This window comes from Triturus cristatus, chromosome 2_1 (genome assembly GCF_964204655.1).
Source record: "Triturus cristatus chromosome 2_1, aTriCri1.1, whole genome shotgun sequence".
Lineage (NCBI taxonomy): Eukaryota > Metazoa > Chordata > Amphibia > Caudata > Salamandridae > Triturus > Triturus cristatus.
In genome coordinates, this window is record NC_140581.1 from 840885139 (window position 1) to 840904282 (window position 19144).

The following is a 19144-nucleotide window of genomic DNA, read 5'->3' on the forward strand; positions in this document are numbered from 1 at the left end:
TTGTTTAAGCATTCTTCTTTAGTATGACTGTTAGCTCCCTTCATAGCTAATTCAAGATCTTTGTCCTTGTAACCTCAAGCTTAAAATCTCATAAAAGCTTCAGTTTTCCATATTTTAAGATCCTGTTCTGAATTACAAATTCTCCTTATCCTTAAAAATTCCCCGTAGGGGATACTTTTGATAAGGTGATTGGGGTGGGAACTACTTGCATGAAGCACCGCATTGCCTGCGGTACTCTTTCTGTGGAGTTTAGTGTATATGGTATCATGCTTGATATATAACTCGACGTCCAGAAATTGTACACTTTCCTTACTTGCATGGGCAGTAAAATTCAAATTCAAATCATTCTTGTTAATTTCATTGACAAAACTCAAAGCAGATTCAATAGATCCACTCCAAATTATACACACATCATCTATGAATCGCCACCAATACTTTACATGTGCATCATACAGTTCTTTGTGGGTGGTTTTGAGGACGTGTTCCTCCCACCATCCAATGTGCAAGCACGCGTAGCTGGGAGAAAAGCACGCCCCCGTCGCCACACCACGTAACTGTTGATAGACCTCTTTGTTCAAATAAAATAATTATTATTGAGGCACATCCTGATCATACTCAAAAGCATTTCATTATGTTGATAAAATTCAATATTACATTTGAATAAAAAGTACTTGACTGCTGCCAGGCCATCAGTATGATGAATACTGGTGTAAAATGAACATATGCCCATAACAATGAAAACATAGTCCTGTTTCCACTCCACCCCTTGAAGTTTGGACAAAAAATGGCCCGTATCTCGTATGTAAGATGGTAAATTTTCCACAAACTCATGTAAAAAATAGTCCACATATTTGGACAATGGTTTAAGTAGACCCTTTTGTGCGGATATAATGGGTCTACCGGGTACAGGTGTTTCATTCTTATGTACCTTCGGGATGAAGTACAGCACTGGAGTGGTAGGATAGTCTTTTTTTTTTTTTTTTTTAAACAAATTCATTCTTGCTTAAGAGTCCCATTCTTTTCCATTGGGATAGGTCTTTGAACGTAGATTCCTTGATGTGCCTGAGGTCATTAAAGTTGGCTTTTCTATAGCATGCATTGGCACTTAAATGTTGTTCTGCTTCTCTTATATATAGTTCCCCGGGCCAGAGCACAATATTTCCTCCTTTGTCTGCCTTATTGATGATAATGTTTCCATTACTCTGTAGTTTGCGCATAAGTATAGAATATTGTTTTTCGTTGAATTTCCTTTGTTTGTCCTTGCGCAACACACTTCGGTTCCACTGCTTGAGATCTTCCACAACACATTCGCTAAATGTATCAATTGCATCTTTGGGCATCAATGGTATAAAAGCAGAAGGCAGACGAAATGGTGTTGATGTCAAGTTATTGCCCTGAACACCCAGTTCAGAAAGATCCTCTTGGGTGGAACTAAGAAGAAACTGCAAGATGGCAGGGGTGAGGCCGTGACGGACATCAGGGGGCCATTTATGACAGTGAGTGCCTGATTAAAATAGCACAGTGCCCTTACCGAAGAGAACCTGGGCTCGGGGGGCACTCAGAGGTTCCGGCACTCTAACCAGTACGGAGACTAAAAGAGAATACATTTGGCAACCGTGGGCCCACTGCATGCCTCAGATCATGGATCAAAAGGCAGGATAAATGCGGAGCCGGCACTGATACTCCGCACTGGTGGGACGAGGTATATAAGTGCTGTAAGACCTCTTCTATCTTATATTCATGGACAAGAGCAAGACATGCAGAGGCTGAGGTCTGCTGATATATACGGGGCTGGGACTATCGTAGCGCGCTCATCAGACAGGGTTGAGAATCCAGGTGGAGGGAAGAGCGTCCTGTTACTAATAAGACTGCGCATCCCTGATTTGAAGTGGAACCTTTGAGCACGGCAAACGAGCTTGGCGGTGCAGACATGGGGAAGACGGAACGCAGTCAATCGCGCCTCACGTTTGAGCTGTGGAGAAATAGTAAATTGCAGCAGAGAGCCACCTCTGACACGGAGCTGGAGACCCCCAATGAAGGTTTAACAGCCATTGAAAAAACGCTACTAGCCATGCAGTCCAGCCTACAGTCCATTGACGGAAAAATAGACAATCTGAACCTAAGGATGAATCATATGTCCACGAAGTTGGACAAGCACGCAGTGAGACTGAGCGAAGCGGAGACTCGCATATCGGATGTAGAAGACGGTCTGCAACAAATGACCTTGAAGACACTCAACATGGAAAAAGTGCTGGCCGTTATACAAGCCAAAAACGAAGACCTGGAGGCCAGATCCAGGAACAATAGTCTAAGGATCATTGGCCTGCCAGAATCCACAAACACTGGCCGCCTAGAGACCTACATAGAAAAACTGTTGCATGAGCGCTTCGGGCGGAACAACTATCACCAGTGATAACTGTGGAGAGGGCGTACCGCTCTTTGGCTGCTCGTCCTCCCCCGGGTGCCCCCCCACACCCCATAATCGCTCGTCTGTTGAATTACAGAGATCGGGACACTGTTCTTCGCATGGCGAGAGAAAAAGGAGCTGTAAGCCATAAAGGAAACAGTTTGGCTTTCTACCCAGATTTCACTGTGGCAGTCCAAGCGGCAGGGAAAGAATACCAGGCAGTCAAGAAACTCTTGATGGCCGAAAGGGTTCCCTACGCCATGCTCTATCTGGCGCGGCTGCGCATCGAGGTGGGGGTAAAAATAAAGAATTTTCACTACTCCAAAGACCTCCATGGATTATGTCAAGACCCTCAAGCGACGGAACCATGAATCCTCCAGCACTGAAGCAGATGAATGTGTAGAAACTCCAAACACTATGGCTACTGGATAAAAAGACTACACATGAGATTGACTCTGGCTCTTGAGCAACTGTTTATTGCCCTTCTGAAGAAAAGAACAGAGATACGGACACTGCCTATTCAGATAAAATGTCACATTATTGTTTAACCAACTGCTAGCCATTGCACTTTTTAAATTGGTATTGTGAAAAAGTCAGGTAAGCTTACTTTAGACGTTCGGCTGCCTCCCTTTACATCTGGGAGGTTATTTGTGCTCAAGCGTTCCCCCACTGGGTGTTCCCTACATTTATTCATGGACCTTATTTGCATCTGAGAGTTATGTTGGGAGGTATGGGATGGCTTTAGCAAGTTGGGGGTTGCTGAAGTGGGTGGGTGGTGGCACTGGGAGGGCGGGAATGGGGGGGATGTTTTTATGTGGCTACATGCAACTCAGAGAATAACAGGGGTAACGTCACGTTCAGGTGCCTCAAACCTCAATTACACCACGCATAGTATACAGTGTGAATGTATGTCTCAGGTAGATAGTGAAGCAATAAACTGCTTGACGTGGAACATTCGTGGATTGAATTCGCCCCTAAAAAAGACAGGTGCTTGCGTATTTAGATCGATATGACATCAAGATAGCCCTTATTCAGGAAACACACTTGACGAAACACTCTGAGGCCAGAATTGGGCCACAATGGGCCAGTTATAGACTGGCTTCTTCATATTCTTCATATGCCAGAGGGGTGATCACACTAATTAAAAAAAAAAAATCTTCCTTTTACTATGATCAAAAGCTGCATAGATGAAGAAGGCCGTTATGCAATGTCGCACGGTAAACTAGCCGGTACACTGCTGACTATTGTGAATGTGTACGGCCCCTATACAGATGAACCAGGCCTTTTTGCGAACATAATAACTACGCTGCGGAATTGGCCCGATGCTGAAATATTATGGGGTGGAGACCTCAACACTCATTTGGATCCCAGTTGGGATAAATCAAATGGGAGGGGAGGGCAATCACCCAAAGCAGCTTGGATTATCAACGAGGGAATGATCGAGCTGGGCCTAATAGACGGGTGGCGCCTGCGTAATGAGTAAGGCTTGGTGGGCACGCACACTTCCACAGTACACGGTAGCTGGTCACGACTGGACTACTGGCTGCTGGGTGAAGAGGCGAATGCTTGGGTTTCTGCAGTTGAGGTGCAGCCCAAAACGTTATCAGATCATAACCCCGTTAAGCTTAGACTCCGCATTCCACAAACCGCAACTCGTCAATTTACATGGCGCTTTCATTCTGAAGCGCTGCTAGATCCACTCTGTTACCACGATACGAGAGGCAATAACACAGTACATTGACCATAATAAGGGCTCTGTTGACAGTGCTGCGATCTTATGGGAGGCCTTCAAGGTCACTTTAAGGGGCAAATGTATCGGTACGTCAGCAGGAATACTAAAGGACATCCGGGTTCAGCTATCCAAAGTTGAAGACAGCCTGTCTCGCCTCGAGTGGGAATACGAGTGTCTACCGTGCACACAGACACGAGCACAAATTAAAGAGTCTGTACTCGAATACAAGGAGCTGGCGGCTCGAGAGATCTGCTATCTATCAAAAAGACATGTAGCTTGCACGTATGGGGAGGGGGGCGGACCTGGACACAACCTGGCGACCAAGATCAAAGCCCGTATAGAGAGACAAACAATCACCAAGATAACAGACGATACAGGAAGGGATCATTACACCACACATGACATTACACAATTCAGAAATACATACGCGGAAATATACATGTCAATGGGTGGTACTGACATCTCGGAACTGGATGACTACCTATCGGACGTGGCCATTGCGTAGCTTTCAGACGGACAAGGAGAGTATCTCAGTCAGCTGATCACCGAAAGGCGATCCGTTCGCTCTCTAATAAGAAAGCACCAGTTCCGGACGGCCTCACCAGCGAATTCTATAAGGAATTTGCAGATGAATTGATACCTTATCTACTGTAGATGTTTGACGCAGACTACAAGTCTGGCAAACTACCACCAACGCTTAGGGAAGCACTGATAATAACCCTATTGAAAAAAGATAAACCGCCCTCCCGTTGTGACTCCTATCGACCACTGTCGCTTACCAATATAGATTCGAAAATTCTGGCAAAAATTCTGCCCACCAGACTCCAACTGCTGATGCCGAATTAGGTCCTTCCGGACCAATCTTGTTTCATTCCAGACAGATCAACATCCTATAATTTGAGAACGATATTTGCAATGTTTCATATACTGGATCCCGACCCACAGGCTGCGGATGTGATGCTAGACGTGGCTAAAGCCATTGATTCTATAGAATGGAATTACTTATTCCATATACTACAGCGAATGGGATTCCTTCCCATATTTAGCAATTGGGTGCGGCTGCTACACAAGGATCCCACAGCACGAATTTGGGTGGAGGGACACACATCAGACCCCATACAGATAGGCAGAGGAACTAGGCTGGGATGTCCTCTCTCACCGCTCCTTTTTGCCTTGCCGCTAGAACCTCTTGCCTGCATTATCAGGCAGCGCAACAGACGGTGGCATTAAGGTTTGTCCACCATCCTGTAAGCATTTCACTCTACGCGGATGATATGCTGCTCTTTATCAGGGAGCCGCAGACCTACATGGCACCGATACTACGGGAATACATCCGCTTTGGATTATTCTCTGGATTGAGCATTAACATGACCAAATCTGTTGTAGTGCCGCACACTGAAAAGACCTCCCCGCACACCATGGAATTCCCTCTTGTATGGTCAAGGAAGCCTGTAAAATATCTAGGCATATGGGTCCACCGGGACCCCGACAAAGTTATACGAGAGAACTAAAACTGCATTAACTGTCCTGGAGCAGCAGGTGACTAGGTGGTCATCGATGCCTGTGTCATTGGTAGACCGCATTGCCCTAATCAAAATGGTTATCTTACCACGCTTTTTATACTTGTTCAGCAATATACCTGTAAAATATCCAAATTCTTCTTCAAAACGGTGCGGACGCTGCGGATACGGCTAGTCTGGGGGGGGGGGGGGGGGGGAGGGGGGAAAGCAAGCCCATGGAGAGCTGGGAGACTCCTACCTTAGACTACAAGAGAGGGGGTTTCAGCGTGCCTGACATTTATCTCTATTATCTCTGTGCCCAAGCGCAGAATGCACTTTATTGGTACAACACTCATGACTTTATCCCACGCGTTGCGGTTAAGGGCGGTGGCGCACACCCCATCCCACTGAGATCAATAATAACACACTCCAACAGGGGCACGCCCAAAAATGAAATAAACTCGATAGACACAATGATAGGTGCATGGACAGCGATAGGCCGGATGACTGCAAAGTTACCATTATATGCTCCCTTGTTACCAATTGCGTACCATGCAGAATTGTCAGTGACACAGGAGACAGGAGCTATGCGCACATTGACGTTGGCAGGGATTGAAAGGAGGCAGGACATATACCTCAATGGCTATTTTATCACGGAAGACGACTTAAGTTATGTACAAAACAGAATAACGCTATTTACCTTAATCTTTCATAGATTGAAAAAGGCAATGCAGGCACATTACAACACATTTCCTGACGAACCACCGATGTCACAGCCCAACAAGGCACAAAATGGTCACCAAACTATACCGAGCAGCTAGAGAGGAGAAAAACACAATCTGAAATAAAAGCCTGAACCAGTGGAACACGAAACTAGATCCGCAGATCACACCAAAAGAGTGGGAACATTGCGGTCTGCTCACAAATGCACTCGCGGCAAACGGAAATCTGCTTATAATCCACTTCAAATACCTTCACCAGGTTTATCATACACCACACAAACTGTTCAGTTATGGTCTTCGAGATAATGATGCATGTAAACCATGCGGGAAGTCGGTGCAGACTTCTGGCACCGCGCCTGGGAGTGCAGGGGGTTGCGGAGTTCTGGGCTGAGGTGACACGCAGGCTGAAGGCTATGACCAACATTGTAATAGAGTTCACACCACAAATATGCTTGCTGAGCCTTACGCCGTTATTGGAGGGCGGCATGGGTAAGTTTGTGAGAATCGCTTTATTGCTGGCCAAGAGGCGGGTGGTGATGAAATGGGAAAGCACAGCTGACCCGATCACTGACCACTGGTTGAAGGATTTAGTATATTGCAGGGAAAATCTTGTACTATATGCAGAAGAGCTACCTGCCCCTTCAAGGCCCAAAGACATCTGGAAGCCTTTGGTGCAATATTTACGATCCACTACGAGGGAATGGAGAACAGTAGTGTTGTATATGAAAGCTGTATGTATTGCATTTTATAATGCCGCAAAAGTGGTTATTTGAGGACACACGATTCCATGTAATATGTAGCCACGTTTTTTTTTTCCTTTGTGTTTACTGTCAAGCTGTTAAACATACTGCAAGATATGCGGGGGGGAAAGTATTATCCTCCAGCATTTTTTTGGGAGCAGTACCCCTGCGCGCCAGTAGGCGGCGATGTTTAGCTTTGCATGGCGACGGCAGCAGCGTCTGTGCCGGAAGTGACTTGCATAGTTCCTATATAGGCACCACCGAGCAGGCTGACGTCAATTTTTTTTTTTGCAACTTTCCATGCCAGAAGCGTGGAGCCACAAAGAACACTGACCACTGATGTGTGGAACAAGGGCCTTGAAGAGGGAATAGTCCTGTACCTTAAAATCTATTTGCAGATGGGGATGATGGGTGGGTCAGTAAGGAACCACACAAAAGCTGGTGGGAGGATGCTTGCAATTACACTGGTAATTGCATCCGTAGTAAAGGCACATCTGTTGTAAAAAAATAAATTGTTGTAAAAGACTATTGTGGTAAAGGCTTTTTCATTGTAAACCATCGTTGTAAAGGTATCCTGTTGTTTAGTCTTCATTGTAAAGGCTGTTACACGATCGGCAGAGGGTGAGTCTTCCCAAAGAGAAATACTGATGGTGGCGATGTTGCAAGGCCCATAGGCATCATACTAAAGGATTGTAGAGAAAATGGCTCCTGCGAAGGAATTTAAGTATTGTGTAACAGCTACTGAATAAAGAGTAAACACTTACAAACTGCTTGGTGAATGTGTGTAGGAAAGCCCATGTTGCTGCCTGACAGATGTCCAGGATCGGGACTCCACGTGGTAACACAGTGGTTGCAGCTTTTGTTCTGGTGGTTTGTGCACGCAAGCCTTGCAGGGGTTGCTTTTTGGCCAGTGCATAGCAGATCTTAATGCAAGCACAATCCACCGGGAGATGGCTTGTTTCTGCATTGCCTTCCCTTTCTTGGCTCTGACATACCCCACGAAGAGTTGATCATCCACATGGAACGGTTTTGTGCAGTCAAAGTAGAACAACCCTCTTTTTAGGTGCAGCTGGTGAAATCTCTCCTCTTCCTTAGAGGTATGATACGGAGTGTAAAAGGTAGGCAAAATGATCGACTGGCCTACGCGAAATGGGGTGACCACCTAGGGCAAGAAGGATGCTCAAATCCGAAAGACTAGTTTGTCTGTGATATTTGGAGACTGAGATGACCATGCCTGCAGTTCACTGACCCTCCAGACAGACGTTATTTACATGAGAAAGTCCGAATTGGTAATGAGAAGCCTAGGAAGGCTGGTATGAAGCGCTGCTCACTCTCTCACATAGTTTAAGGTAGAGAATGTTGGTCTATTCGGGAAGTGCTTCCTCTAGCTGACATGTGTGAAGTGTGTGCTTCAGACCTAAATATGTCAGGACACGTTGAGTTTAGATCCATCCTTCCAGGTTGAGGTAATGGTGGTTTTTACTTCACACCAACGAAGAACCCTTCAAATAAGGAGTCTTGGGCGGGCACCCTGTTGATGGAGTTAATAAATGATAGACATACAGAACTAACTAACAAAGCAGCAACCAAAACTATAGCCCGTTTAAAAGAGGGATCATGTGTCCCTTGTTCTAAACTAAACAATAATATTGTAATAGTGACGGTTACAGGCAAACAAAAGTATTGCTTACTAAAGGTTTCATGCCTCCTTGTTTCGATCTAGAAAGCATACCTTGAAATCCTGAACTTGATCAACCCTGACAGGGTTGAAATAGATGACCGCAGATTGCAGTGATGTTCTCCTGGTTGTTTTTCGTGAAGGGTGCTTATGTAAGTGATGAATCAGGCTTTTTTTTTCTTTTTGGATTGCGAGTGTTGTTTGTCACTAATGTTACATGTTAATGTTCATGGTAGTTGAGAAATGTCATAGGTGTTTTTGTCAGGTTGGAAAACCGCATTGAGTGTTGAATGCAGCATTGTTCTACTGCTCTAAGTGTGAGGGTGGTTTTAGAAAGTGTGTTTATGGGGCTGCAATGTTGTATCCTTTATTTAAAAAAGATATATATATAATTTATACTTAAAATGTTTGTTACTCATCTACTGGGTGTCAGTTTTTCATCTTGGAACTTTGTTTCCCATTAAAGACCATTTGTGCCTTGCTGAACCGCTGTCCAGTGGTATCAGTCTGATAGCATTCCTTAAACATGTAATGTTTCTCAGGGCCCCTGGGTTCTTTTAGTGCAGACCGCACAAACCACTACTGTGTATTACTAATCTCCCAGCCCGTAGACTTTGTAAAGTCCTGTCATTGCTTTTTGTTTTCCAAATGACTATGGAAGGGAGAACACAATCCAACTGAGGCTTTACCTCCAGGAACTAGAACATCATCTCCTCCAACATCAGGACCAACACTGCTTCTGTTCATGGAAAAACTGAAAACTCAACCCTTCTTGGAACCCCACCTCACATAGGCTGAATTATCAACCCTTCCACTAACTACTTTTTTCCGCTGTTGCCTCCCTTTTCTCCCTTTGTCCCCTCCACCTTAAGGCTTTCCTCCACTCAACAGAAAGCTTAATGTCTAGCACCCGCAAATTCAATTGGATTACTCCAATACTAAAATACCTATATTTGCTCCTCGTTGAAGCCCAAATAAAATTGACATTAACCTGCATTTCTTTTAAAGCACTGCACTCTTCCACAACAATGTCAGAAGGCATGAAACATCTTAGAAGTAAAGACATCCTCAGACTTCAGTCTAAATATCTGAAAACCAAGTCAGCCAAATCACACTCTTTTGCTGGAGCTGCAATCTACCTTTGAAACTCCCATCCTGGTAATATGTGCTGCCAAAAACATCTGCTCATGTTCCACTAAAAACCTTCCTTCTTTTCCCTGTACTTGAATTGATCATGCATGAAATTTCTCTTTTAATGATTTCCTGCATTATTTGTTCCAACATTATCAGTCCTTACCTCTTCTTCTCCTCTACCCCTTCTTACCTTCTCGTGGCCTCTGTTCTTCATTGTCCTCCTTACTTTCTCTGTTCCTCTTCTTTTGTCCCCCTTCTTTTGTCCCCCTTCTTCGTCCCCCTTCTTCGTCCCCCTTCTTCGTCCCCCTTCTTCGTCCCCCCTTCTTCGTCCCCCTCCTGCTTTTCTTGTTCGTCTTTCGCCCTCCTGCCCCTCTGCCCCTCTTCTTCCCTCCCTTGCCTCTTTCCTTCCACTCCTTCCCCACTGATTCTCCTCTCCACTCTTTCCAATGCCCCCAACACTCATCCCTCCCCCACTCAACCCACAGCCTCCCGCTTCTTTGTCCCACCCAAAACTTTCTCCTAAACCCTCACTACTATTTCCTTTTACTGTCCTTTCTTCCTACCTTCTTTTTCTTCCTTTTGGCAACATTCCCTGCTCGCCCCACTTCATCTCTTATCCCTCCTCCTGTTGCTCTCCTCTTTTAACTTTCCATCTACCAACATCCTGCCCACTTTTTCCTCCTCCTCCTCCCAGTTGCATGTTTTCTCTACTCACTACTTAATTAATCTGGTGATTGTTCCTGATCTCAGCTAATTTGTTACATTGTAAAGCGCACTGGCACCCCTCTGCTGAAGTAGCACTTTAACAAAAAAATAATAATAAAGGTTTGTACTACTTAAGAAATACCAAAACATAGATGCATACAAACTAGATAAAGGATAATAGAAAAGCTTTTATTATATAGTTTTGTCTTGTAACTTATACTTTGATCTGTTTCTTGGTCTTTTCTGGGGAATAACTGTTTTCTTCACCAGGGTTTTGATATAGTGGTTAATGAAACCCCAGTTTAATATCTATATGGCCAATATGCTATTGCATGCTCTTTAACAATGTTCCACGTAGTTGCCGATATTTACCGTTTATGCATTTAACGATCATCTCAAGGTAGAGAAGTAGTATAACTGGTAAGTATTTTGTTTTTTTTCACATTATTAATGAAGTTTTCAAAATCCGTGTTACATTTCTTGGTCTACCTTTTACTAGCTTGGCGATCAGGAATGAAAAGCACTACTTTGTAGCATCGCAATTGATTGTGAAGTGAGAGTTTTCTTGCTTCATTTTATGTTGAAACATAGAATAGATTTGCATGTTAACCTTAAAGCTGATTGCATAAACTGGACCTTTGGTATGGACACTTTCAAAATTGATGTGGAGAAATTAATTCACATGTGGTGAGTACACCGTGCATACTGTTATCTTTGTTTTGCTGATTCCACTAAGTTACCGATAGAGACTGACCCTGCAGCGAGTTGAAAATAATTTTTTATGTCCAATCCACCAAGATAGTTCAGTCCCTCTGTAAGGAGAGAAACATCAATAGGAAGACATGTTTGGCAGTTTTCAGTGGACTTCTTTAAATACAGGTACAAATGTTGGGAAGCAGTTCTTAAATAAGCGTTCTACTTCATCATGTAATATTTTTTTTAATGTAAATCAAGCTGTTCTTTCATCACCATTAGCTGTGATGTCAATACCCCAAAATGTTATTACACGTTCTCATATTTAATTACCACGATTTTCGTTTATTTTCTTTGTGAGACATTTTTCTTCTTTAAGGGGACAGATTTATTTTTTAAAAAGAGGTATGTGTCATTTGGCTAAAACATTTTAATGTCCAGTCAATTCCTGTGCAAAAGTTGTTGGTGTGTACTGCAACGTGAGGGGTTAATAAAGGTGGTTCTGAAAATAGTAAATCTTTGGATAAATAGTTCGAGTATATTTTTTTATATAGTAAATTGAATGTAGAGCACTGTTTTCAGCTTGTGTTTTCCTTTGCAGGTTCTGCACTACGGCTCTACGGATCCTCCAGTACAAGATTTGGCTTCAAACAATCTGACTTAAACATAGACATCCAAATTCCAGAGAATGTAAGTAGTAGATGTTTGACTTTTCCACAAAGTAATAGATGTTTGACTTCGTCACACAAGAGTTAGATATTGGAAAGCTATTTTTTACAATCCATTTTGCATTATCCTCTGTTGCCTACTGTAACCTATGTATAGGAATGAGTGGGCCTTAGAACATATAGAGCCAGGGCATATTTGACTATTTTTTCAACTATGTTCTAGGAGTAAATAATGACTTTATTTGCTGCTCTTGTGATATTCAATATACATTACACTTACCTTTAAGTAATAAGACATTGAACGCACCTTGCTGGTTCTTTGACATAATGAGCATGACTGGATCTGTGAGTGAAATCTTCTATTTAAAGAGGGCGACACTGAGTCTGTTAATGTTTTTTGTGTGGATATAATGTATTAAAATCCTTGCATCTTTCATTTTTAATTGTGCTGTCTTTACTTTCTCCAGCACTGGATCATTATCATTACCTTTGTTTATCTGGTTTTAACAGTTAACCGCTCCCTTCGATTACACCGGAGTCTGGTGAGGAAGCAATATAGAGAAATTACCAGTTCCCCCCTAAATTACCCATTTCTCCACCACAACAGGTTTAGTCAGGTAAACTGAATGTGTGGGCTCATCCTTTAAGATGAGTTCAAACTCCATTATTGACCCCTAAATTGTGACCATTTTACTGAGACTATCTTTTGCTCTTTTTTTTCTCGAAGTTTTATATGCACAAACTTGACCCGAAATCAAGTATCAGAGCACTTTACATGAGCACCAGGTGCATTACATGAGGACACATTAATTTTTGTTGGGCACGGAGAGATTAAGTCATTTGCCTAGAATCACAGGATGTTAAGCGTTGTTGCCGAGACTCGAACCCGGTTACTCAGATTTAAAGTCCACCGCCCTAACCATTAGGCTACATCCTAAGTGAGTTCCTTATATTCGGTAGGTATTCCAAGAATGGGGCCCACTCTGCTTCAAAAGCCTTGAGCGTATTATCCAGGGATCTGGTGATTTAGTTAATGGCGCTTAGCTTTTTCTAGGTGTGCCAGTCAGTCTCTTACTGTTCAGGACATTCTTTTTTCCACTCTTCATCGGGATTGACTGCAAGATTGCACTGATCACCATGCAGATTTATCTGCTCCAGGTGTCATACACTGGCCGTGCTTCGTGTTGAATTCCTAGCAGAACGCCCAATGGACAGCAAGAATCCGTATTGCGAACATGTGTTCAACTGCCTTCAAAGTGTCATCCTTGTATTTATCCATCTTAGGACAGTGCAATAAAAGATTCATAAGGGATCCCGTCAACACCCAACTATTCCATTATTTGTCTGATTGTCTGTTGTCCTATGTGTGGAATTTCTCATGTGTTAATTATCAATGCATGGTATTTTTATGTAGTGCTTCCATTCAGGATGCATTTCTGAATGTTTTGGTGGATCTTTCAAAAGCCTTTTCCCATTCCCTGTCGCTTAGTTCCTTCCTTAGCTCCTTCACCATTTTATTTTGGACCTGGTGCCTTACCTGGAGGACTGGCTGTTAAAATAAAATCATAGATAGTGGAGATAAGGTGCTTAGCAGCATCTTCCCACACAATTAATTTCTTGAATGACAAACCATTGTTATTATGTCATGTAGAGCCCAGTACCTGGCTTGTAAACAGTTTAGTTTATTATGCATGATTAATAAAAACCATTGCATGCATGTGTCCTTAACAAATTCATTTACATGATACAAAAAGTTAAACCATCATAAAATGCTTCATAATAAAATTAAAATTAGGCCTTTTACAGTGTCAGGTTTAAGGTGCCTGTGCTTCAAGAGGTAGACTGACAAGAGCCTTGTCAAGTTAAGCAGCAATAGAAAAACAGTGAAATAATTGGGCCTTTTACAGTGCGTCAGGTTTAAGGTGCCTGTGCTTCAAGAGGTAGATTGACAAGTGCCTTGTCAAGTTAAACAGCAATAGAAAAACAGTAAATTAACTGGCCCATCAATGTTATTATAAAGTGTCCACTTCTGATGGGCATTTAAGTCTCTCTTCCACTGTATCAAAGAATTTTGTGATACAGCAGTTTAGCTGCGTTTCCGCCGGATTAAAACACAGTTTTACTGCCTGCCTGCAGGTCCTAATGCCACACTGATTGAACGTTGGGCTGAGTAAGGTGCATCTTATGTCCTTTAGGTTAGGGCAGATACAAATGGCATGCGTAAGTTCCTCGTTCCCTTTCCCGCAGGTGTGGCAAGTCTGCTCACCTTGTCTCCTTTTCCAGGGCGGCAGGTGCGAAAGGATTGGTAGGACGCCAAAGCAGAGCTTTAAGAACTATTCTTTTGTTCTCATTTTAACTCCTGTTTTTAAATATAGTTGAGGTTTGAAGACTTTGTAGTCGCTTAGCACTGTCCAGCCATGAGCCCTTTCGGACAGTGTTTCCTTATCTTCTGTGAAAGAAACAATTTTTGTTGCTTTTGTTACCATCTTTTTAAAACTCTGATGATCTGTAGAGGTTGCCCAAAGATTTGTCAGTCCCAGTCGATTTAGAGAGTCAAACAAGTACTCCCTGGCTGGTCATTTTCCATGGCATGGCAATTCATCCCAGAGGTGTGAGTTTAGAGAACCTATCTCTGCGCCTCTGATCTTGTGCCAGCTTTTGATATAAGCGCCCCCTCTTTCCACTGATTGTTTTTGTAGACCAAATTCCAGACGTATTTGAACAGGCGACACGTAGGTTGGCAGATGGAAGATTGCACTATCGGTGTTGGCGTTTATATTTTCCAGGGCCGCTGCATCTTTCCCTTGCATTGATTCGCTCCAATACGTTAGCGCTGGTTGTACTTTTGCTCGAATCACCTGTAGTAAGGGATCAAGGGTTAAGTCTGGCATCACTTTCCTCAGAGGTTTCATTGCTAAATAGATCGTAGTGCCCTTCCTGCGCAGGGCCTCCAGTTGGGAATTATATGAGCCTCTACCATCCAACAAGACTCCGAGGTACTTGTAGGTTTTAATCTCATCTAAACAGTGCCCATCCAAATACCAGTTGAACCTTTTCCTGGCTTGTAAACAGAGGAAACGTTCCTTTTCGGTTAGCCTGAATTCTATCTTGCTTGATTTTCTTCAAAGCTCCTTATCCGGTCGCTCTTAAATTGTGAGCCTAGCTTAAGGCATTTCCTCTGTAGTAAGGTTTTCCCCCTCCCCCAGTCAACACTCAGTGGGAAATCAAGTATATAGCAAATAGTTACAAAAGAAGATGGTAAAGAGGTGAATTTTCTTGCCATTTACTCCCTGTCCCAATCTCCCATCGTCACTCTGGTCACTGGGAATGAGTACTGCCGCAAGCTCCTATGCTTTTTGTCTCTCCTTCATGCTCTCCATCCATGTATGAAATACCACTACCTTGATGTGCATCTTTTACCCCACTCAACCATGTAGCTCATTTGTATCATTTGAAACTAGAACAGTAACCTAGGCAGTGCCAGTCCACACTTTTGTGCACACTGGTAGATAGAAATGTAACTGCAAATCAGACTTTTTCACTCCCATTCAAAGGTTGTTTATCACAACTTGAAGAATGTATGCCATATTGGTAAGGGTATAGTCTCAAATAGATATAAAACTCTGCAATAATTTGGCCTAGCATGGTGTGAGCATTCCCAGTTGTCATGTTTTCCTTATTTCATGCAATAAAAGTGAGTAGTTAATTATCACTAGCTGTGTTGTGAAAGGAGCAGTCTATATCCCTAAAAAGGTGATGGCCTTGAATGCCCACTTTATCAGGTGTTTTGCTCTTTTTTTGTGGTCATTTTACCTGTAGACCACTTGAATGTGAGCTCTTTGAGCTTCTGTAAATTGATCCTAATGCCTGAGACATTGGATAATCATTCCTATCCAGATAACATTGGTAGTAGGGAAAGTGCTGGTCTGTTACAGGAACCACAATGCCATCTGTAAACAATAGAAGTGTCAGTTGTTCATCCCCAAATTGCACCGCTGTGTTCTCCGTCATTGTGGCATATATAGTTTGCCAAAGGTTCTAACAAACGGACTCGAAAAACAAAAGAAATGCCATTCACCCTAATATTGTTCTTGTGATTCTGATCACCAAAATCCCCCTTGTAAATCTCGCTCCAAACCCTAATACTGCGAAGGAATGCTTAAGTTGCATTCATTTAACTTTGTCAAATGTCTTTTCTGCATCCAGAGACAGGAGGCCATATACTTGGTAGTGCATTTCCTGCGATGTGTGAAATTGTTTTTTGTACTGTCTCTGCAGTATTGTCCCTGTATTGCTCCGGTCTGATTAGGGTCAACTGGATTGATAGAAAAGGGTTCAGATGACACACCACAATACTTGTGAAAAAGTTTGCATCCAAATTTATAATCGAAAGAGGCCTACATAAACCACATCATATAGGTTCCTTTCCCGTCGTATGGATTACGTCTACTTCACCTCCCGCATAGAGTTATCTAACTCCCACTGTCTCAATGATGTGATTTAACATAGATTGTTGTGGTGCCAAGACGGCACAGAACGTATTGTAGAATATTGCTGTGTATCCATTTCTATCAGGGCGACTACTCTGGTTTCAGCTTATGTATGGTTCTATGACTTTGTTGTCAGTAGTCACTATTGGGACTTCTAGTGGCTAATGGAATATTTTTCAAGAGTGTGGGTGCTGTCAATATTCAGACCCACATTTCAATGGTATAGCAGCGCAGTATTTAATTCACTGTCCAGGGATAGTTTCCAAATTTGTCATTATCCTTTGCATATGTCTGCTTTGTACTGACAATTTAATTACAAATATCAATTTTAGATCCATTCATTGGTCTTTCCTTTGTAATGATGATTCCCTTTTAAATATTTGACTTTACTGTTATTCAGAGTATTCTTTTTAAAGTCTGCTTAAGTATATCTTGCACACACTTGCTTCAGAAAAAATATGTTTCACAAGCAATAACTGTGCAAATGATGAGAGCTACTGGACGAGCATTGTGCAAAAACCCAGGCTTGAAGTAAATTGCTGCAGTCTGGTAATTTCATGTATCTTTGTAATTCATTCATTATTCCTGTATCTAAGACACATATCTAAACCAAGAACTGCGTGTTCACTTATGGTTCGGGTTAATAACATGCTGTCATTAATCCTTTTTAGGTCGAGCCTGTAGCAGCGCATGCGCTTTTCTGGCAAAGACTTTATGTAAGGGCTCTTCGAAATCTCCCCTCACGCTCGTGTGTGTGCTGTTTGTTTTGTCCCCGGCTATTGGCGTTTGCGTGTGTCTTTTTACCAAAGACAGCACGCAATTGGTCAAAGGCGGGAGCATTACCCGCACAGGCACCATGTGTTTTGACTTATTGTGCACAGATGCGTGCGCGATAATTCAAAACACGTGTCTCGGTGTGACACGCGCGCGTACCACTCTTCTATTCTACCTTCTCAGCCATGCCGTGTCGGGGAAGGTAATGAGCTGCAGAGCCCCGAAAACATATGTTCGAGGCATATGAACTGCAGATTACACACTATGCATAGATCGTCATCTGGTGTTGGGCCCGGAAGTTTGCACTTGTTTTTGTCCTGGAAAGTCTTTGGAAGTCACGAGGTAGGTGGCTCCTCCTTTGGATCATAGTGCGCACGGGCATCGGCTCCAACCTCAGATTGGTTTTTTTCCGCCATCGGGCTTGGATGTGTTTCTCGCGCTCCAGTTCGGAACAGTTACCGGTTTTCTCTTTCGAGACTGCTTCCCATGCCCTGCCTCTGGGCCCGGTAAAGAAGCCTACTAAGCCTTCAGCTGACTGGCTCGAGTCAGCCTACCCTCGGTGCCGAAAAACATCCACAGGCACCGAAAAAGAAGTCATCCTCTTCTCCATCCACGCCGACCGCTGCTTCGACATTCAAGCACTCGGCGTCGAAGACTGGCACCGGCTCCTCGACACCGACAACACACTCTGAGCCGACCAAAAAACTCCCACCAAAAGGTCCGACTCCCATGCTTCGAAGCCGAAAAAGACCTCGGAACCGAGGAAACAGGTTCCATCAGCCAAAGACACTGCAAAACCGCACCGTTCCAAACCCAGAAACGCTACAGAGTCGGCTACGAAGAAGCCTACAGTACCAACACCATCGGTACCGAAGGATCTGCCTCCCACAGAAGAACTGTTTCGCCCAGATCCTGCCCAAAAAACTCTTGTAAAGGATCCTACGACTGGTCACTTGATGCTTAGCTTCAAGAAGCGACCACTAGATACGCCTGCACCGGCTCCACCACCTAAAGAGAGAGACTTTGCTACCTCTCCATTAAGGATCCCTTCTCCTCTTCCTCCTCCTCCTCCTCCTACTCCCACCACACCGCTCTCCTACACCATCCCCTACTCCAGTAGATGATGATGATAACACCTCAGATGATGCAGGGGGAGGTGCGGACGATCAACCACTAGGGGGCCCTACTCCTACTGGCTCCCCAGTCCACTGGGATGATTATAATATCCCAGACGTCCTTTACACCCCACAAGAGCACATCTATCCCTCCAGGCCTTCCCCTCCAGAGGACACTATCTGCTTTAACCAGCTCCTCCACAGAGCAGCCCAGTACCACGGGGCTGACCTACACACAGACCCCAGGGAGGAAGATTTTCTCATGGACACTTTAAACACCACACAAAAGTCCACCTCAATTTTACCCATGCTTAAAGGGGTCATTAAGCATGCACCAGAGGTTTTTAAAGTCGCGGTCAGGGCTCGAGTCATCAACCCTAGAATCGAGAAAAAGTATAAGGCCGCCCCTACTGATGCAGCCTACATTAAAGGCCCCGCACCACTAGACTCCCTTGTAGTCACCAATGCACGAAAAAGAGCCAATTTCAAATCATCAGGTGACGCACCTCCACCAGATAAGGAGTCCAAACTCTGGCAAACGAACGGCGTCACAGGCGGCAAACATATGGGGCATTGCCAATACTCAAGCGCTGTTAGCTAGGTATGACAGGGCACATTATAATGAGCTTGAGTCCATAATGCAACACCTCCCAGACAGGTACAAAAATAGGGCCAATGAACTCATACAAGAAGGTAAAACCATTACTAACACCTCCATCTGTTGTGCCTTAGATGTAGCAGATACCGCCTCTAGGGCAATAAACACCACTGTCCTTCTGCGCAGGCA

At 43.7% G+C, this 19144-nt stretch overlaps 1 protein-coding gene across 1 annotated transcript in view; it reads left to right on the plus strand.

The window, feature by feature from the left end:
- Positions 1 to 19144, plus strand: part of TUT7 (terminal uridylyl transferase 7) — a 1376479-nt gene that overhangs the window by 223465 nt on the left and 1133870 nt on the right. The window contains exon 5 of the mRNA XM_085632922.1: positions 11912 to 12000. Within this exon, the coding sequence (XP_085489048.1) occupies positions 11912 to 12000 (89 nt within the window). The remainder of the gene's footprint in view (positions 1 to 11911; positions 12001 to 19144) is intronic.